General features: G+C 34.8%; 1 protein-coding gene across 4 annotated transcripts in view; it reads left to right on the forward strand.

The window, feature by feature from the left end:
• Positions 1-879: 879 nt before the first annotated feature.
• The window catches only part of LOC126757017 (uncharacterized), a 157,587-nt gene continuing 135,266 nt past the window's right edge, over positions 880-23,200 (forward strand). For 2 of the 4 annotated variants that reach the window (XM_050470585.1, XM_050470588.1), the window contains exons 1-2: positions 880-1,162; positions 7,618-8,575. In XM_050470585.1, coding sequence (XP_050326542.1) covers positions 8,426-8,575 — 150 coding nt within the window. In that variant the 5' untranslated portion in view covers positions 880-1,162; positions 7,618-8,425. Of the gene's footprint in view, positions 1,163-7,489; positions 8,576-23,200 lie in introns of those variants that run through there. The other 2 variants (XM_050470587.1, XM_050470586.1) reach the window with 2 other exon arrangements.

Below are 23,200 nucleotides of genomic sequence, written 5' to 3' on the forward strand. Positions count from 1 at the left end.
TTAATGATAACTTGTGACGAAATGGCTCAAAATACAGTGCATGATGCAACTACTAGCTGGTTTGATTTAAAAGTGATGTGGCACTAACCGCTAAGAAACTATTTTATTACTACTTTTTATACAACAATATTTTACAGCAACATCTATTACCAATGCAGTCGCTTCGCTCTCAGCTTGCTGTCGCTCTCCTTACTCATTGCTGGCACTAATGGTTATAATATCACATCAACGCAAAAACACGTACAACAGACGGAAGTGACATATTTATTTCACAAAGTAAATGCTGCTTATAGGTTATAATTTCAACGTCACAGACACAGCTAATGCTAAAGGACAGTCTGCAATGCTGAAAGCCGAAGAAAGGCCACACACTCGGCACACGGCGGCAGCAGTGGGGGATGACAATGTTGTTGGTTGACATATCAGTGACATGCTGACGATGACGAAAGAGCGTTGAAAATGAAAGCAAAGAAAATATTGACAGCGATTTGTTTACACCAGCGACTGTGGAGCGGTCAAAGTGGGTGAAATTTGCTAAAGAGCGATGAAAAAGTGAAAAAGCGGGAGAACAAAAGACAAAAATGAATATAAAAGAAAGAACTGAACACGATAAAACAGCGAAAATGTTGAAACAGTTATCGCGCTCTCGCGCTTCCACTATGCGCACTGGAAGTGAGCGCCAGCTCATGCAAAACTTATACCTGGGCCCACCTCCGTCGACCGGCAAACCAGCCAGCCAGCCAGCGAGCAGCAAACGTATGCACACAGTAAATTGAGAAAACGCAAAACGCACAACAACAAAAACAACGCAGTGTCAGTGAAATAATACAGTAACAAGCGAAGCTAAGTCGGGCAGTCAGTTGAAGTTGAGTAGTGAAACTGTGTAGAGCTTGGCGCGCGCGGTGTTGGTCTTTATAAGGACAACTTGGCATAAAGCAAAGAAAGCAACAAAAAAACAAATACGCGTGTGTTTAACGGTGTTTTGCAAGGAGAGAGAGTGCCCAAAGCCAAAACAATAACAACTCAAATGAAAATACGCAACGCATAGCGTGGGTCACGTGCCACAGCTTACCAAATATAGCAACAAAAACCGAAAGCACAGATTATTCGCGTCAATTAAAGCAGCAAATGTTGAACGAAAAGCAATATTAGCTACGCCTAGGTAAAAATTAAAGCTCAGCATACTCTTCAAGCACATTAAAATCGAAACGAAAGCCGTCAATTGCATGTCCGTTTGCGACGAAAATTCGACAATCGCGTGATGAAGGCGAAATTTTTTTGTATTTTTTTGGGTTTGTGTTTGTTTTTGCAATAGCGACTAGTGAGGAGTACACGCGAGCGCTGAAGCGTGACTGACTGCGTGAGTAGCAAAGTGTTTGGACTGGCGACTGACTCATTGACACGTGTCGTTTCGGGGCGTCGACTTCAATGAGGTGATACAAGACAGATGGTATTAAAGGTGGCAAATTCATTAGCAATATGACTTCAGAGTTCGAGAAAAAACTTAAATTTAAAAGTACCAATTATGGACTGGTAATTCTAGAATTTCATTGAAAAAAAGCATACCTATAGGCGCGTTAAACTTGACCTTTTTACCCGCTAAAATTTTAATAAAATTGCACAGCAGCTGAGATCTGGTCCAACATTATTTGCTGATTCGCTGCAAATGTTTGTAGCTTTACATGCCCAGATGTTCTCCAACATCGTTCTCTTTCCAATTCCAAAAAGACCTTTGTTGAGGTAGCAGGAAAGTGCTTTGACAGACTTTGGAAGGCGTGCTTGTGTAGCAAAAGTAAGAGAATAACGCTCGAATGTGAGAGACACGTAATCAAAAGAGATAAAATATGAAGAAATTAAAAAAAAAATTAAATTAAATTAAATAGAACGAAATACAATAAAATAAACTAAAATTAAATTCAATTAATTTATTAAATTAAGTAAAATAAAATAAAATAAAAAATTAAGTTAAATCAAATTAAATTAAATTATATTAAATTGAGTTAAATTAAACTAAATTAAATTAAATTAAGTAAAATAAAATGAAATAAAACATAAAGTTAAATTTAATTAAATCAAATTAAATTAAATTGGATAAGTAATAAATTAAGTTAAATTAAACTAAATTAAGTTAAATTAAATTAGGTAAAATAAAATAAAATAAAATAAAAAATAAAGTTAAATACAATTAAATTAAATTATTTTAAATTAAATTAAGTTAAAATTAATTAAATTAAATTAAACTAAATTAAATTATATTAAATTAAAGTTAATTAAATTAAATTAAAACTAATTAAATTAAATTAAAATTAAAATTAAATAAAATCAAATAAAATAAAAAGTTAAATGAATCAAATTAAAATTAAATTAATTAAATTAAAGTAAATTAAAATAAAAATAAAATGAAAAAAAAATTAAAAAAAAATATAAAAATTCAATTAAATTAAAACAATAAAAAATTAAATAAATTTAAAAAAATTAAATCAAATAAAAAATAATTAAGATTAATTTGTCTTCAAGCAAATCTTCGAACTTAACTTCGAAAGCCCGCCCACCACCACACTTCGACATATGCACACATATCAAACATATATCATACATACTCACTCCCCATCCCCCTCCAAAGCCACCAACAGTCGTTTCGCCTCTGCCACTCGCTCTTCTATTTCGCTTTGTTGACACAAACATTTTGCATGCTCCAGGGATGCTGTTCGGCTGCGGCATTCGGATCGGCGCTGCGTGCGAACGGCAAAGCTACCCAAATCAGCCATGTACGAGCCGAAACATTGAGCTAGTGCGACACATTCGTTGTGGTTGCTTGCACGTGGTCACATCAGCGACGCGCTTCAACGTAACCAAAGCATCAGTCGTATAAGTAAACTGCATATTTTAGCAAAAACAACAACTAAAGTGTATATATAAAAGCAACAACAAGTAGCTGTAGTAAACTAATGCCGCAGTCCCGCGCTTTTGCTTCGACTTAAACGCTGCAATAGTAAATCAGTAGCATACTTGTAGGAGTTCGTGCTTGTGTACGCGTTTTATTTTGTTGCAGCAGTCAATTTACGCTTCGCGCGAGCTTGTCACACTGCTTGGAAGTGATTTATGGCGATTTTGTTAGCTCAGTGCAAATGTGTGCGCCCTCAATGCAGCTAGAAAGTGCAAGTGAAATTCTTAGTCATTTGGCAGTTGTAATTGAAGCAAGTTTTTAATGCTGGAAGTTTGAATTTTTTAAATTATCGTGTTGCGTGTTTTTGAATTTTAAAAATTACATGTTTTCTGGATTTATTGATTCGTACTGAATAAGTTAAACATGTGCCTGCGAATTCTGTAAACAGCTGTGACATTTTTTTCAAATCTGATTCGATTAACCAAGCAATCAGAAAACAAATGTTTAACTTAAAACAAATTTTAATTCCACTTACTGATGCTTATTGAGAAAAATTCGAAATATTTATAATTGATGTCTATCTGGTTTGAAAAAATACACTTATGGTTAATAGTTGCAGCTTACATAAGAACCTATCATACGGAGTTAGAAAAATTATGTGAAAATAGTTGATGTTTTTTATATAATCTGAATTACAATCGATACAATGAAGTTCTGAATGTAGCACCATCAAAATGGCCTCCATGGCTTCCTTTGCAGGAACGAATTCGATGAATCCAATTTTTGGCTGCTTTATCCACTAACTCAAGCCGTATGTCATAAATATAGCGTTCAATTTTTACTTCTAAAGCTTGAAGAGCGGCTGGTTTACTGCTAAAGACCAATGACTTCAAATAGCCCCACAAGAAGTAGTATAATGGTGTTAAATCACAAGTTGTCTTGAATGGTCTCTAGTTAATATCACAATTTCTTGTATGAATCGAATCTCCAAACTTTTCTCGCAATAATTCGGTTATTGCATATGTAGTGTGGCAAGAAACACCCTTCTCGTTGGAACCAGATGTTGTCAAGATCAATTTCTTGCCATTCCTCTCATAGCAAGTTGGTTATCATTGATGTATACCGCTAACTCTTGACAGAAACGGTGTCACCAGCTCAATTTCGTAATAAGTACGGACCAATGATTCCATCAGACGCTAGACCAAACCAAACTGTTACTTTAGGTGCATGTATTGGTTGTTCATGAATATTTTGTGGATTTTCTCCGACCCAAATCGACAGTTTTGTTTACCGCACCACTCAGAAGAAAGTGAGCATCAGCGGTGAAGATGATTTTCTTATAAAAATCTTTATCGTTTTAAGGTGCTCCAAGCAAAAGGAGCATATTCACGAACTTTACGGTGGTCAAAAGGCTTCAGTTTTTGAGTGAGAACAATGTAATACAGATATAGATTAGACACTTGGCACTTGTGTTCAGCCTGCAATATTATGTTGCCTCTTTTCTGAATGCTCACGTGCATACATTTAGGTTTGAGTGTTGCAGAACACATAATTATACTCTCGCAACAATGTTGCTAAGGAGAGTATTATAGTTTTGTTCACATAACGGTTGTTTGTACGTCCTAAAACTAAAAGAGTCAGATATAGGGTTATATATACCAAAGTGATCAGGGTGACGAGTAGAGTCGAAATCCGGATGTCTGTCTGTCCCGTCCGTCCGTCTGTCCGTCCGTCCGTGCAAGCTGTAACTTGAGTAAAAATTGAGATATCATGATGAAACTTGGTACACGTATTCCTTGGCTCCATAAGAAGGTTAAGTTCGAAGATGGGCAAAATCGGCCTACTGCCACGCCCACAAAATGGCGGAAACCGAAAACTTATAAAGTGTCATAACTAAGCCATAAATAAAGATATTAAAGTGAAATTTGGCACAAAAGATCGCATTAGGGAGGGGCATATTTTAACGTAATTTTTTTGGAAAAGTGGGCGTAGCCCCGCCCCCTACTAAGTTTTTTGTACATATCTCAGAAACTACTATAGCTATGTCAACCAAACTCTACAGAGTCGTTTTCTTCAGGCATTTCTATATACAGTTCAAAAATGGAAAAAATCGGATAATAACCACGCCCACCTTCCATACAAAGGTTATGTTGAAAATCACTAAAAGTGCGTTAACCGACTAACAAAAAGCGTCAGAAACACTAAATTTTACGGAAGAAATTGCAGAAGGAAGCTGCACCCAGTTTTTTTTTTTTAAATTGAAAATGGGCGTGGCCTCGCCCACTTATGGACCAAAAACTATATCTCAGGAACTCCTAGACCGATTTCAATGAAATTCGGTATATAATATTTTCTTAACACCCTGATGACATGTACGAAATATGGGTGAAATCGGTTCACAACCACGCCTTCTTCCAATACAACACTATTTTGAATTCCATCTGATGCCTTTTCTGTATAATACGAGTATATACATTAGGAACCAATGATGATAGCGGAATAAAACTTTACAAAAATACGGTATTTTAAAAATATATAAATGACGTATAATGAAATCTCGATTATCACTTTATCATGCGAGAGTATAAAATGTTCGGTGACACCCGAACTTAGCCCTTCCTTACTTGTTTTTATTTTAGACTTGTATTCGCTGAAAAACCTTTCTCAAAATCCGCTAGGTTGTGAGTTGAGCCTGAAACGCAGCAATATTTTCATTACTTCGAGCGATTATTTATCTTTTTGGCACTTGAACATTATGTAAAGAAATATTGCTTTGAAATTTTCAACAATTCGACGTATAGCACGCACCGGTGGACGATTATTACGACCATAAAATGGCAAAAGCGCCCGAAAAGTTGCAATTGGAGAACATTTACTTTGCTTATAAAATTAAGTAATTTGTAAATGTTGTTCTTACGTATATCTTGTCATAATACGGAGTTAAGCAAACAGGTAACCAATAGTTGCTTCGCATAATACAGAGTACGTATAATACTCAAATTGCAACTTCTGAGGTGTACCGACTTAAGCAGCTGCTGTAAACAAACTAGTTGACGAACGCGCTCATATTTAGCATAGTAATTAAGGACAGTCCTACCAACATAGCAAAATATATATTTTTGGAATATCATATATCCAGGAAATTTAAATTACAGTTTCTTGGTACTTTTTTGACACAATATGCATGAAATTAATATGAATCAAGGTTTTATTTCCAAATACCGAAACTAGCATTATTCGAAATGACACATCTCACGAACCAATAATTCAACAGCTATAATGTTTTTACATTTCTTTGAAGACATATGGATTTATTACCACTCTTGAAGTTCTTTTAGAAACTAGACTACAGTTTTTTTGCTTTTTGAGTACCTGTTATGAGACAGAAAATAATCCAAATTTTATATAAGATTTCGTAAAGAGTCTTCATTTTCGTGATATTCCAACATCATTGCTAACTACCGAATGCTGAATATCTTTTGGAACCTGTTTTAGTCAGACCGAATTGAAGAGTATGATTCTGAGAATTATGTTAGGCACACAGTCACCTACTGAATATTGAATGCGTTAATTCGTAAACTAATAACTAAACTGTTACATAACTGTTATAAAAATAAACGAGTTTTATATCTGAAGGAATTTTGTTATCGAACAATTCATTGAAGAAAGTTGTTTACTAATATCTTGAGAACAGGTCCTTGTTTTGCAAACGCCAGAAAAAGTATAAAAGCGACTTCGATTGAATAATACGTCCAAATCTCAGACAGTCACTAAGAAATTAATAGCTTTCAGGTCTTGGTCTATATTTGGTAACAACTTTTCTACCAACCTTCATTAATTTAGAAAGTGTGAATGATATTTCTATTAGCAAGAGCACATTCCATAAACAAAGCCTAGTCTAACTGAATGAAAAAGAAGGACTTTAAGAAGTATAAAGGCAGCAGCGCCATCTACCATGTCAAAATCAGAAAATTAATTTGAAAAACGCTTAATATTATTTAAATATGTTCTAAAGTTTTCCTTTATCAAATTAGCTAAGTTCAGGTTTAAAATCTAAGGGGTTACATGAGCTTGCGGGTTTCAAAAATTTAAATTTTTTATTATATCTTCTTTAATTCTGCAACACATTTAGAATATTGTCCTATATCTTAAAGTTGATAAAGTAATCGTTTTGGAGATACTGCCTTGAGGCTCTCTAAGCTAAGTGCGCCGTCTTTAAACACGTTTTTCTCTGTGAAACTGTGGTTTTTGAAGTTGGTTGGCGAAATTTCTCGAGAACTACTCAACCGATTTTCATGTAATTTTACACAGGTCTTTGAGATACAATTCTTAAAGACTTGAACCAAGAGGTATTTGGATCACAATTATTTGAAAAATCTGTCACGAAATTTTTCACTGAAATTTTAATTTTTTTTTTTTTGACTGCCAAAAATTCAATTTTTATTTTTTTTTTCCTGCGTTCAAGTTCTAAGTTAAGGTCGGCGTCGCTGTGGCCGAGCTTATAATATTTTTTTCAAAAAATTTCAGATTTTTTTTCTGATGGTGTATAATTGTAACAATAAAAAATTCTAATAAAATATTTAATTTTTTAAATGAAAAAAAATTTTGAAAAAAGGCTGGCGAGAAAACCCATGCAACCCCTACAGGATATATTGCGAAGACATATTGAGACATTGCCTCTAAGAAAATAATGCGAAGTATTTACTATTTTACAATTTTTACTACATTAGTGAATCGCGTTTAATATTTTCTAAAGTCACTAATCTTTATATCGAAGAAAACGAAAAATTATTTAAATTAAATAAGCACAGAAATAAAGTAAAAAGAAATTTTAATTAATTTCAAACATAATTGTTTGCTGCCAAAAATTCCGAGTGGTTCAGTGTATCCAAAGCATGCAGAATTAACTAAAAAAAAAATAACAAAAAAATAATAATAAACGAAAAGTATGAAGAAAAAAGTGAAAAAACGCAAAATTGTGTGAGAAAAATTTTTTTAAAAATTAAGAAGAAGTAACAAGCCAGAAAATCCGCAACATTTTGTGTCAGGATTAGTGTTGTGGAAAAGCGCAGCTAACACATGCACACACACAGAGTTAAGAAATACGTGTTCAGTTTAACAAACAGCGAGCTGCAAAAGAAAGAACAACAACAATAAAACGTACAGAAAGTGCAAGTGAAAGCAGATATACAAATATATATGTGTGAAATTTATATAAATATATATTGTGTATAGCACAGTGCGTGTGTGTGCTTAAATGAAATTGCGTAATAGCGTAATTCGCACATATGTACGCCCAATTGGGGTTAAGCTAATTGGGTAGGCAAGCACGTAACTGCCGACGAAAAGGCAGTCGGCGAAAAGCAAAGAGCACAACAAAAACATACCAAATGCAATAGCAAATAACAACAACAATAAGAAACAAGCAATAATACTTACGCTCAACATAAAAGCATAAAACGAAGAAAAGCAGACACAAATAGCCGAAAAGAACCACAACAACAACAATAACACGTTAAGTAACGAACAGTAGCAAGCATGCCATTCGGCCGCAAATCACCATTGGAGGCGCTCGCCTTGCCCGGCGTCATTTTGGCCTACAAATACAGTCAATTTCGGCAAAGACGCCGCGAGGCAGCCAGCCGACGTGTGACGGAACGTGAGTTGGCCGCGCTGCATCATAAAATCGTAAGTCGCCACATGCTAAACTAGCTATTAATGTGTGTGTGTGTGAAATTAGAGTGAAATACGCACACAAACATATACACACATTTAACTATATCTTATACATATATAATTTTATATTCAATATATTTATATATCAGCGCACATACATACATATATATTACATATAAATATTAGGGTGATTCAAAAAACATTTTTTTTTTTCGTTTGGTACTCGGAAAAATAGGTTCCTAGACACCTCTAAGAAAGCCCATAAGTTTCATCATTCATAATAATTTTTTTTCATTGAGTTATAAAATTCATAAGAAATAAAAAATTTTCAGAAAAATAATCAAACTTCAACTGTTAATATCTTTTAAACGGTTGGGTTTACGAAAAAATCGTGGAGGCCTTTTTTGTAGAGCATAAAATTTCTTACAAAATCTAAGAAACAAGATCTTTTTACAAGTACTTGGAAGCGAGATATAAATTTTTCTGTCTGATAATAAGAAAAAATTGTAAATTGTATGTAGGAGGACCTTCTCGTTACAATTAAGAACTCATGCTTGAAGAGGCTTTCTTAGAGGTGTCTAGGAAACTATTTTTCCGAGTACCAAACGAAAAAAAAAAAAACATTTTTTTTGAATCACCTTAAAACATATACTACATATAACCAGATAGTTGCGGTTGCTACGAGTCCTTAGTATTCTTTACACATATATCGTTTGCCTAAACGTTCGTAGCCTACTTTGCGGCGCGCACACACTTTCTTGTCAGCAGGTAATTTCAGACATGGCATTTATGCCAGACACGTTGCGTAAACGGCGCATAAAATAACAATTGAAAAGTGTGTTAATTTTCGGGGTTTCTACTTGAGGCACTAAATATTAACTTGTTGTGTGCAAAAAGGTAGTGAATTGACAGCTCGTATTAACGTTTTTTTTCCACAAAAATATTTATTTACAAGTTGTACGCAGAAAAAATTACGCATGAAATGAACTGAGCATTAATAATAGCAATTTGTACATTTTGTGTTGCTCATACGACATGGTGTACTATAAGAATACAGTGCAGTTGATACATAAATCTAACTACGTGTAGATAAATAAATGGATAAATAAATGAGGAATGCACCGCGGCCTAAGGTTTATTGTACCCTCTCCTAAGCAACAACGACCCTAACCACAGCATATAGGTATATTCCAATTAGCAGGTGCTCTTGGGTTTAGGCTCCACATGACAGAACCGGCAATTTGCACAAGAAGCTAGGCCCACGTTACATAAGTGCTTCTTGAGCTTACAAAGGTCAATGTAGAAAGCGAGAAGTAGCCTGAGTTTGTCCCTTGGGAGATTGATTGCATATTTAAAACTATTAAGGGGGTATTATGGTTTAGAAGCCCGAATTTTAGGTATTTTTTTTGACGCGATAAAAAAAATCAAAAATTATTTTGACGATCCATTTTTTTACATGCTTTTTACTGATATTCTAAGAATACAAAACATAAATAATATAAGAAAAAAAATTAAATTTTAAAAACCTGCAGGTCGGCCAAGTAGAGACTGATGAAACAATGGCTTGTCTTGGGTGTGCAGGATATAAGTCCTTTCCCTGACCTAAAATGAAAATTTATGCAAAGTCCGTGAAGAGTAAAAGTGTAGTTATCGCACTACGAAACGTTTTTGAAAAAAAAAAATTTTACAAAATGGTGGAGGTTTGAAAAAAAAAGGTTCGTATTTTCCCTGCTTTTTTGTGGTTCGGAATTTTTTAAAAATAAAAAAAAAACCTTTCGAAAGCCCTCCGTAGAGCGATATTATAATGTATTAGAAAGCTCTGTGTAAAATTTCATATGAATCGGTTGAGTAGAACTTGAGATGCATGCACACCGTTTCTAGAAAAGTAGCTATGAGAAAAACGAGGTTAAAGTCTGAGAACTAGTCGTGCGCAATCGGAGTCACAAAATTAGCTGTAACTCGGAAAATAATTTGAATTTCGAAAAATCCTCTTAGGGGCATTTTTTCGTGAAGGGTAATATATAATAATACAAGTAAGGAAGGACTAAGTTCGGGTGTCACCGAACATTTTATACTCTCGCATGGTAAAGTGATAATCGATTTCATAATACGTCATTTACATTTACATATTTTTCAAATACCGTATTTTTGTAAAGTTTTATTCCGCTATCATCATTGGTTCCTAATGTTTATACTCGTATTATACAGAGAAGGCATCAGATGGAATTCAAAATAGCTTTATATTGGAAGAAGGCGTGGTTGCGAACCGATTTCACCCATATTTCGTACATGTCATCAGGGTGTTAAGAAAATATTATATACCGAATTTCATTGAAATCGGTCTAGTAGCTCCTGAGATATGGTTCTTGGTCCATAAGTGGGCGGCGCCACGCCCATTTTCAATTTTAAAAAAAAGCCTGGGTGCAGCTTCCGTCCGTAAAATTTAGTGTTTCTGACGTTTTTTGTTAGTCGGTTATCGCACTTTTAGTGATTTTGAACATAACCTTTGTATGGGAGGTGGGCGTGGTTATTATCCGATTTCTTCCATTTTTGAACTGTACATGGAAAAGCCTGAAGAAAACGACTTTGTAGACTTTGGTTGACATAGCTATAGTAGTTTCCGAGATATGTACTGAAAACTTAGTCGGGGCGGGGCCACGCTTTTCAAAAAAATTGCGTCCAAATATGCCCTTCCCTAATGCGATCCTTTGTGCCAAATTTCACTTTAATATCTTTATTTATGGCTTAGTTATGACACTTTATAGGTTTTCGGTTTCCGCCATTTTGTGGGCGTGGCAGTAGGCCGATTTTGCCCATCTTCGAACTTAACCTTCTTATGGAGCCAAGGAATACGTGTACCAAGTTTCATCATGATATCTCAATTTTTACTGAAGTTACAGCTTGCACGGACGGACGGACAGAGACGGACGGACAGACAGACATACGGACTTCACTTTGATATATATAACCCTATATCTGACTCTTTTAGTTTTAGGACTTACAAACAACCGTTATGTGAACAAAACTATAATACTCTCGTTAGCAACATGCGAGAGTATAATAATAATATATGTGTAAAATCGATTTTTTCGAATTTCTAAACCAGAATACCCCCTTAAGGTTGTAACCACCCTTTAGCAACTTAGCATGGCGCATGCCTTGGAGTTATTTCCAACAACACTCTCTGTCCACTCCTTCATCCTTGCGAAGCAGCTCTAAGCGCAATGAAAGGTTCACGTCCTACCGTTCCATACACTCCTGCACTAGTAGCGTTTTGATCGTGTAGGCAGAGATCGCTTTAAGTGCCGCTTGATTGTCCTAAGTATGGTTATTCGTTTGTTGCGATGGTTGCGGGTTGATGGGATTTATCTGTACACACCAACTTATAGCAAAATCCCCTGCGTTGCATATGCTCGGAAAACTTCTCAAAGGTATGGAGAGTTTGGAGCATGGTCCTGCGACTCTTGCATCAATTCTTTCCGACGTTTTCGAGCCGTCGATGTACCACTTGAGTTATGTTATTTTAAAATTACATCTTTCACATCATTTTGTACAAGTTTTTATACTCTTGCAACAAGCTGCTATAGAATATAATAGTTTTTTTTATTCAACGGTTGTACGTATCACCTAACAATGAGGGTTAAATATATATTATCAGGATGATGAGACAAATTGAAATCTGAGTGACTGTCTGTCTATCTGTCCGTCCGTGCAAGCTGTAACTTCAGTAAAAATTGAGGTTGAAACCTGACACACATGGTAAAAAATTAAAGCGGAGTTCCTAGACGGGGATAATCGGATCACTGCCACACCCATAAACTGCTATTTAAATAACACGTATAAATTGACATAAGTAACCACTTCATCAGGCTATCGAACTGTAATTTTTTACAGGGGATTGCAGTGGCAAGGGGCACCTGGCGGCTTAAAGTTTTAAAAAAAGTGGGTGTGGCCCTACCCTCTAGTAAGTTCAATGTACATATCTCTCAAAGCCGAAATAACCAAATGCGCTCCGGATAAATCTTAGCGGTGGTGTGAAAATACATCACCATAAAACGGTACTGTTAAAAACTACTTAAAATAGGAAGAAAAAATAACTAAATTCGCCAGAGACATAAAATTTTACAATCGATATTGTTTGAGAGAGCTTAATAGGAGCCGGGGTAAAAACTAAATTATGAGTGTGGCATCGCCCACTTTTAGGGTAAATTTCATATCTCAAAGTAAGCCCGACAGTTCTCAATTTGGTAGCTGACATTCTTCTCAGCTTCGCATGTAACTGTGCGAAAATAGGCGAAATCGGACTGCAACGATGCCTGCTTTCCACATAACACAATTCTAAATTTCTTCTGATTTTTATGGTGTACAAATCAATCAGCAATCAATGAAACGCGACCTAGAAAAAAACCGTTGAGTATTAAATTATATCTTCAAATAATTTAGCAAATTGAATTTAGTTTCAATTAATTCAGCCTGAAAGAAATAAATAATTAATCGCTGATTTATTTTAGACTAGATATAAGCTAACACGATTTGGTATAAAATTATTTTGAAATAAAAAACACAAAATATTAAAAACCATCGAAAACTTTAACTGCGGTTGCATCGAAAACAGAATATCCTTCGCAGTTGAATTTCTTATAGCATAATAAAAAAAAGTAATAATATGAAAAGATTAATTTTGATCGGTCACTACCATATACAAGTATATTGCAGCTATGAATGCATATTAGGGTGATTAAAAAAAAAAATTTTTTTTTTTCGTTTGGTACTCGGAAAAATAGGTTCCTAGACACCACTAAAAAAGCCTCTCCAAAAACCTATGAATTTCATTATTCATAATGATTTTTTTCATTGAGTTATAAAATTCATAAGAAATAAAAAATTTTCCCAAAAATAATCAAACTTCAACCGTTGATATCTTTCAAACGGTTGGATTTACGAAAAAATCGTGGAGGCCTTTTTTGTAGAGCATTTAATTTCTTACAAAACCTAAGGAACAAGATATTTTTTCAAGTAGTTGGAAGCGAGATATAAAGTTTTCTATCTGATAATAAAAAAAAAACAGAAAACTGTATGTAGGAAGACCTACCCGTTACAATTAAGAATTCTTGTTTGGAGAGGCTTTCTTAGAGGTGTTTAGGAACCTATTTTTCCGAGTACTAAACGAAAAAAAAAAATTTTGAATCACCCTAATACATATGCTGCTTTTGACAATTTGCCAAATTTCGTGACGATATTCCGTCAATTACAAAAGTTTTCCATACAAAGAGTAGATATTTATCGATCAGTTTGTACTGCAGCTTTATACTATAGTTATCTCATTCGAAAAAATTTCTTTGGATATTGTTTTGCTTCCTTAGTAGTCCGATGTCGCCGCTTCCAACAAATAAGCAGCTTCTTGGGAATAAAGGACATGTCAAAAATTCAGACCGAAAAATTTAAAAAATTACTATTATTCTAAAATATTTTTTTAAAAATTGCAAATATTTTTAGTTTCGTTTTCCAATTTCGTTCGCACAAAAGTGTTTTCAAAATAATCATTTCATTTTAAGAAAGATTTACTTTTGACCCACATGGCACCTTATTAGCCCAACAGTTATTTCTACGCAAATTCCCATACTCTCTACGAATCTGAGACCCAAATATTACGGCAAAAAAAGCAAAACAAGAAACTCCATGATGTAACAAAATGCATAATAGACCCATTAAACTTATATAAGTAGCTATTGCGTACTTACATACACACAAATGTATAAACATGCATTCATTGTAGTGTAATGACCGAAACCTGCAGACTCAGCGACTAGTCAATACTTAACGACAGAGGCCATAAAATAACCAAACTAAACGAGTCGAATAATCGACGGGAGGACAGTGGGCCATTTGAGAAATGTTAGCAAATAAATATTTACATTAAAGTTGTGTTTTTAAATATTACAGATTGATTAGACTTATTTCCAGCGAAGTTTTTATAGGAGAAAAGTTTTAGAGAGAAAAAGTTCATTGTTTATCATATTTTAGAATGTCTTGGCATTCTATTTTGAAATTGAGAGGCGGCCAAAAATTAAATTTTATAGAAAATGCATAATTTGCTTTCTCAAAAAAACTTTCCTCTGCGCCAATAAAGAAGAATACGGATTTTTGAATGAGAGCTGTACAAAAGTTCCATTATATATTGAATGAGAATTCTTTTGCATGACCTCCACGGGCACAATTGCAAAAGTCCAAACGCTGACCCCAATTTTCGGCAGTTTTCAAGCGTAAATCGGCCGTTTTTGGTGCAATTTCACGTTCGATATTCGTACGAGGTTCATCAATCGTCGCTGGCTTGTTGGCATAGACTATAGACTTGACGTAGACCCACACTAAATAGTGTAACGGCGTCAAATCGCATGTCCGAGGTGACTAATTGACTGGGCCATTTCGTCAGATAATAATACGCAGTGTGGCTTGTGGCGCCGCTCTGTTGGAACCACATATTGTCCAAGTTCATATCATCCAATTTGGGACAAAAATATTCGGTTATCATTGAGCGGTAGCGATTCCCATTCACAGTAACGTGTCGGACTTGATCATCACGAAGGAAGTACGGCCCAATGACGCCCCCGGCCCATAAACCGCACCAAGCCGTAATTTTTTCGGGATGCAATGGTGACGCATGGAGTATTTGTGGATTGCTGCCTTACCAATAACCCATACTACGACGCCATTCAGTCAGAGCCTCATCGGTTAAGATGATTTTTCGATGAAATCCGGATAATTTTCAAGTTGTTGCTCAGCCCAATTCACGAACATACGACGATTCTGGTGGTTAAGCGGTTTCAGTTCTTACGTCAATTTGATCTTGTAAGGATGTATAGTAGGTCAAGATTTTTTAGCAAAATTCGCCACAACGACGTCACAGAGATGCTCAACGCTTGAGAACGACGTGTGAGAGACTGATTTGGGTCTTCTTCAATTGATGCGCTAGCGGCAACAATATTTTCGACACTAAGGAAATTTCTTTGTCTCACTGCCACGGAAGCATTTTGTACTGTGCTTGTGGCTAGAAGCTTTTCCACCAAACTCTTAATTGTTGATCTGACAGGACGATTATGACGACTATAAATTGCTCGTAGCGCTCTTAAAGTTGAGGCCATTGACTTCGAATTTCAGTAGTAAATTTTAATAATTTCGACTCGTTGTTGGATCGCATATCTTTCCTTGATGAAATGGCAGCTCTTACTGAAGGGAAATATTAAAAGGCGTCGTCTTACTCAATATAAAATAAAGCAGCTGAGACAAGACAAGAGGAGAGTCCTGCTCTATTGCAAATAAAAGCTACAGAGCTGATACCTACAGCTCCCGCGTTGGTTCACAGCGTGTTACTTCTGTGTAAGTCTTTCTTTAATGTAAGTCTTTCAAAATTTTCTTAGACCTCAAAATCTCTTAGGGAGCCTCCATAATACAAACCATAGTACTTAGTTGTCTATTTCAAAATGCAAAGTCTTAAAATAAACACTGTCCTAACCAAACCAATTCAACCCAAAATAACGTCACACTCGACCAGAGTTCACTTACAAGGTGCACCCAAGCCCCCCAGTATAGCGAATGCGACTGAGTACGTCTTAACATTGCTATAAATACAAAGTAGCAAAAAGCATCATTAAACCTTAAAAAGCACTAAAAGAGAATATTTAAAAGGCCACCGGAGTGATCGACCAACGAAGGCTATGAGAGAGAGAGCGGGGAAGAGGGCGCGAGGGCACGGGATGCCAGCAAAACACATTTTCGATGGCACTCAGACGACGACGCCGACGACTACAACGACCACTAGCTACAACAGCACTGGGAAAAGCCATAGTAAAATTGAAACAATAACTAGACTATGGTGCTTGAATAACAACAATGCCAACAATAACAAGCCCTACAATGGCAATAGCAGTAGCACTAGCAGCAACAGCAACAACTGAGTTGTTGTTGTGCGGCAGTTTCAAGTAACACAATATGAAAATGCATAAGCGAATATATAGAAGGAGGCTCGTCAACACTTTACAGATTTCTGCTGTGAAACATTTATTTTTGTAGCATACATTTAGGGGCAATATCTCTAATATAGTAAACTCATGTACTTGTAGGCAATAAAAAGCGAAACAAATGTGTATGTGTGTGAACATATGTTTGTAAACCTGTTTATATAGCTGTATATATATGTGTATGTACATATATGAATGTGGGTTTGTTTGTATGCACATGTGTTTGTGTAAATTGCTTGTATGAGCAGTTTTTAATGTCAGCAAACAAGTTGTTTGCATTTTTATGAGTTCACAGCTCAATGTTTTTGTATTACGAAATTGTTTGTTGTTACAAAATAAAAGCAAACACAACACATGGCGGGTAGCCGTGTGCGTGGGGGCGTAGTGGTGTGCAAAGGCTCGCGAGATGCGGGCTGCTGTCAATGGCATTTGTTGCGGGTTATGAATAGAAATATAAATATAAATAGAAGAAAAAGGATTTTTTTGTGCCAGCATGTACACAAAAGCGAGATATTTCGAAAAGCGTCTAAATAAAGTCCTACTGCTACACCGTTGTGTAGTAGAAGAAAATATTAAAATAAGATTTATGTTAGAAAACTATATTTTTAAACCAAAGCTAACCTCACACTGAGAGAATTACAAAGAAATATATTTAAATTGGTAAAAAATATACCAAAACATACAGATTTGGGTGTTTTTTTTTTCTTTGAACTATTAATTTTTTTCAGTCCCGTCACGAAATTTTCTTGGAAATGCCCTAAACAACATTCCCTGAAAATTTTAGCCCTTAATATTAATATTAAGAACTGTAAAAATTTTCCATAGAAAATACTTTACAATCGTACAATCGCAAATAAAATTTCCTACAAATTTGTCGTATACATTTTTTCTATAGCTTCTGTCATTTACGAGATATATACAAAACAATGCGAAATTCTTGGAAAAATCGGGTTTATAGCCCCGTACTACCTCGTCGGTGTGAGTTTCGACTTGAGACTTTGTTGTACTGAGCACTTTTGTAGAGTGAACAATTCTGAGAAATATCCGTCTAAAGTCAAAGCGATGCCATAAAATACAAGTAAGGAAGGCTAAGTTCGGGTGTCACCGAACATTTTATACTCTCGCAAGATAAAGTGACAACCGAGATTTCATTATCCGTCATTTAGATATTTTTCAAATACCGTATTGGCGTAAAGTTTTATTCCGCTATCATCTTTGGTTCCTAATGTATACATATGTGGTTGTCAACCGATTTCACCCATATTTCGTACATGTCATCAGGGTGTTAAGAAAATATTATATACCGAATTTCATTGAAATCGGTCTAGTATTTCCTGAGATATGGTTTTTGGTCCATAAGTGGGCGAGGCCACGCCCATTTTCAATTTTTAAAAAAAGCCTGGGTGCAGCTTCCTTCTGCAATTTCTTCCGTAAAATTTAGTGTTTCTGACGTTTTTTGTTAGTCGGTTAACGCACTTTTAGTGATTTTCAACATAACCTTTGTATGGGATGTGGGCGTGGTTATTATCCGATTTCTTCCATTTTTGAACTTTATATGGAAATACCTGAAGAAAACGTCTCTAAGGAGTTTGGTTGACATAGCTATAGTAGTTTCCGAGATATGTACAAAAAACTTAGTAGGTAGTAGTAGTTTTCCAAAAAAATTACGTCCAAATATGCCCCTCCCTAATGCGATCCTTTGTGCCAAATTTCACTTTAATATCTTTATTTATGGCTTAGTTATGGCTTTATAGGTTTTCGGTTTCCGCCATTTGTGGCAGTGGGCCGATTTTGCCCATCTTCAAACTTAACCTTTTTATGGAGCCAAGAAATACGTGTAGCAAGTTTCATCATGATATCTCAATTTTTACTCAAGTTAGCTTGCACGGACAGACGGACGGACGGACAGACAGACATCCGGATTTCAACTCTACTCGTCACCCTGATCACTTTGGTATATATAACCCTATATCTGACTCTTTTAGTTTTAGGACTTACAAATAACCGTTATGTGAACAAAACTATACATTGTTGCGAGAGTATAAAAATGAAGGAAAATTAGTTTATGACCAACATTAAAATTTAATTTGTTTTTAATTTTCTAAAAATTTAATTTTTTTATTAAAAAGTAATATTTTGAAAAGTTTTATTAGAAATTAAATAAGTGAAAATTATTTTTCATTTATATTGATGCTCCATTACATTGATAATACCGCACTTGTGGAACGCCAACACTGAACTATGCATAAATTCATGAAATAAGAGACTAAACTAACTTTAAAACATTTTTTTGTAAAAAAAAGTTGGATTTCATGAAAACAAATTCAGTATAAGATGAAAATACGTTCCTTTTTTTCCTAAAATTAAAATAGTAAAATTTTTAAATGTTCAAGCAAGATATTTTGGATAGAAACCCTTCTTGAAACTGTGAGTACAGAGAGTTAGTTTAAACCTTATTGAAGAGAGCAGTTCTTTAAAATTAAAAAAAAAATGTATTTCTGCTCGAAAAATTAAAAAATTTCAGTGTCCAAAACGCAGCGCATAACCCTGGGGAATGGATATTGAGGGGCTACTCACTTTAGCTCGCCTTCAAACAGATGTTCTTTGGCTATCCTAAGGATATTTAGTCCAAGAGCGGAAGACGTGTGCTACTTGAGACATACTTGTATGTAAAATAATGGTTTCTGGCCACTGCAAAGTGAATGGCGCTCCGAGAACATTCCTCACTTACTTGAACATTTACACATGACTCCATCCACCGTCCATCAGATTACAGATATGTAAATTGCATATGTTTTCTATTGGTTTATAAGACAACTTTTTAAAATTCTCAATAGAATATGAACCAAAACTGAACAAGACTCCACTGGGTACAGAATTATATATACATACGAGTATGTACACAATAATTTTTTAGAAACCTTTCTCTGCCCCTAAGCTCCTTCGTTCACCATGAGTCGTCATATATTTCATTTCGCTCTGCTCGCAAACACTGGCATACAAACAAAAGCCTTTGACGACTGGGTTAACACTGTATTAAGGTCATGTCGAGATTTAAGGTCACTTAACTGGCTTTAGAAAATCGCACGTGCGTGTAGAAGTTTAAGAAGCGTAATAAAATACAACGCCGCCAGGCAGCGATGCATAAAAGTTAGAAAGCGCTATTTATACATTTTTCTGTTAACCAAAATGTTGTTGTGTCAATATGAGCCTCTGGCCAAACATTGGCTAATATTAGCAGCCCGGTGTATGAAAAGAAAATTTCGTATAAGCTTTATACTATATATTTTGTTACTTGCAGTTTAAGAAAAGATTTTGATAAGTCTTTGAAAACTGAGAATCTCGGTTAAGAAACTAACCATATATTTTGGCACAATATAGAACGGTTTAGTGGTAAAAATATTTCAGAAAAATTTATGACTGCTAATTATTAGTGTTTGTGCTCAAAAATAAACTTCGGTTTCAAAAACTATTTTCAGTGAGCATTTAACTGGATTTTTAAACAAACAACCATGAAAATTGTAAATTATCAGAAATAAAAATTTTCCAGTATTTAATCCATAGTTTGTTATCAACTGAAAATGAGGACTCAAGTATGTAATGCATTGCCTACATTTAGGCTCATAAAAAATAATAAATTAGTTATCTAACTTTATTTAAGGGGTTACCTCGGGTAAAAAACAGCCTTTCTTCAACAACTTTTTTTTCATATAAAAAATAAAATATTACTTTAATGTTACAAACATACACTATTAGCATAGAAATCTGTGACTTTTGGAAAAAATATCTTAAACTCAGCCATTGTGACGACATTTCCGGTAACCCTTCGGCGGAAAGATGCACCCACGTTGGCAAGATAATTCCTTACAAGATCACTTGAAGTGAAAAAATACGTGCTTTACTTAAAACCTTAAATTAGAACTTCGACGAAGGAAAAAAATGAAAATTGGGATTTTGGCAGACATTTTTCAAAAAAATTTAAAATATCAGCGAAAATTTGGTGACATTTTTTTTTCAAATAGGTGTAATCAAAAAACAATACAGCATCCAAGGCTTTAAGAATTGTATCTCAAAGACCTGTGTAAAATAAAATTTCATGAAGATATTGCCAACCGACTGTCAAAACATAGTTTAAAGAAAAGCACGTATAAGGACGGCGCACTTAGATATAAATATTATAAAAAATTGTGAGTAAGTACAAAAATTAGCTAATAAAAAATATGGTTTATGCAATCCGTACAAGAACATGATGATATGTATGAAGAGGAATGCAGAAAATTGCTCGACATGAGCCCGGACCAAAAGAGAAGTTGCTGAAAGTGAGTAGCACAAGCTCGCTCGCCTGAACTCAGTTTTAATAGACCAATAATTATTTCCTACCTTAAATCGTTTAAGCCTTAATGGATGGAATGATGGACTTTTTTTCAATATACCTGTTGTCGTCTCTCCCAAGGCTACAAAATTTGGCTGCATATAAAGCTTCATATATACAAGAGTTTCAAGTATTCCCCATTCTCCATGGGCTAAACTAAAGTAGACTAAATCCTTGAGTTTGCTGAATCAACGTGAATTAATGGTGGTAGACAGCAGTATTACTCAACGAGTTTTGCTGTATGCCCCTCATTAGTTTATGCTCTCCAAAGAAGTAAAAAATATTAAGCTTTCCATTATTACCTTAGGCAATACACATCCAGGGGAAATATTCCTTGTTAAAAATCATTTTACGTAATAAATTTTTAACGCCAAAGCAAATAGCCTCCCAACTTAAAAAAATTATGGTAAAAAAATTTAAAATTTTAATTCAGAAGGGTTTTATTGGCTTTTTTTTTCTTGAAACCATTCCCTGAAAAAATTTGCTCAGTAAAAATAATGCACCCAATGTACGGTACGCTTTCAGTACACCATGTCGTATGAGCAATACAGAATGTATGAAGCACTTATATGAATGATGAATACATTTGTTTATCTAGATAAAATATTTTTGTGTAAGAATAGATTTACTTGCTTCATAAAAAATAATCAATGTTATACATATACGCAGGAAAAAATGTACTCTAGGCACGGTCAAAATTGAAAATCAAGAGTTTATTTACCTTGGATATTTTCTTAAGGCAAAAACAGAAACTTCGCGGGTCGTGTGCAAAAACAAAAATAAAAACAAAAACAAGAAAAACGTTAACTTTGGCTGCACTGACGCTGTAATACCCTACACAGCTATAATAAAATGTTTATATTAATTTTCATCGGTCTGTTTGTATGCCAGCAATATGCTATAGCGGTCCAAACTGAAAATTTTTTCGTGTGATCATACCGTTGCTTAAGGCAATAATTTGCGCCAAATTTCCGAAAGATATCTCGTCAAATGAAAAAGTTTTCCATACAAGAACTTAATTCCGATCATTCATTTTTGTGTGGCAGATACAAATAAGCTATTTGAGGGTGTGGGGTCGGATATCGGCGATAGTTGGACAAATTATCTTTAAGTTATTTGAGATTTTGCACACATACATAAGGGGTGTATTTATAAATATATACATATATAAATATATAATAAGTCAAAAAAGCGATATCTTAAAAATTGGTGGACTAGTTGGCATATACAGACTGACGGACATGACTAAGTCTTTACGATTTTTGAGATATTGCTCTTAGATTTTACATACATTCTTGTGTCCTTAAGAAGCTACGTATTTATAAATATATAGATATAAATATATATTCTAAATACTTTTTTGACAACCTATATATTCTGAATAGTCCTCGACATCTTCAGCTCAATGCTACAAACTGAGTCACAAACTTGGCATACCCTTACAAGCTATAAATACATCAACTTAGGCTATCACGGACACCCTAATATGCATGCAGTATATATACATAAGTATATCACAGACGAGTATTTGCTGAGTGGCAAATTTAACACTCGTGCAATGCAAATTACTTAAAAGCGGCCGTCAACCATTGAGATGAAAATTCATTTAAATTTTCAGTTCATTTTTTCGGTTGCCTGTTGTTTGTTAGCACAACTCAAAAGGGGGCTAATAAGAAAAGCTGCAAATATGAAAACATGCTGCATCACCATATTTATTTAGGAAACAGTTCTCTCACACGCCCTTCGGCTTATCTAAACAAGTAAAAGAAATAACCTTCGCACAAAATATTTTGTGGACGCTTTGACCGCTTCCTGTAGAAAAATGATAGTTGTATATATTAACTGTTTTGTATGTATGAGCAAAAACGAGCGTTGGACAAGCTTTCTTGTTGCTGCAAGTGTGAGTTTGCAAGTTTGAGCACTTAAGACTCTCAGGTTTTGCAAATACTTTAGTAAGGAAATGCTTAGAAACATTCTTCTTACCCTAATTATTACTGTTTTTTGCCTTCCAATGCAAGTTATTTTTCGAGAGACTTAGGCAACCCTGACCTGCATGTGAAGTCATGCAGAGTTGGAAGGCAAGAAAATAAAAGCAGGCATTTTGAGCATCTGTTGGAGAGAAAAGTTGTTGGAGTCTTTTGTCAAGTATTAGATATATCTGAATATATCGTCCCAAAAATTGCGCAAAAACGTATCATCAAAAAACTAGAAAATCCCTGTCAGTTATAATACTCAATATATAACCAT

The sequence above is a fragment of the Bactrocera neohumeralis genome, chromosome 4 (assembly GCF_024586455.1).
Source record: "Bactrocera neohumeralis isolate Rockhampton chromosome 4, APGP_CSIRO_Bneo_wtdbg2-racon-allhic-juicebox.fasta_v2, whole genome shotgun sequence".
Classification (NCBI taxonomy): domain Eukaryota; kingdom Metazoa; phylum Arthropoda; class Insecta; order Diptera; family Tephritidae; genus Bactrocera; species Bactrocera neohumeralis.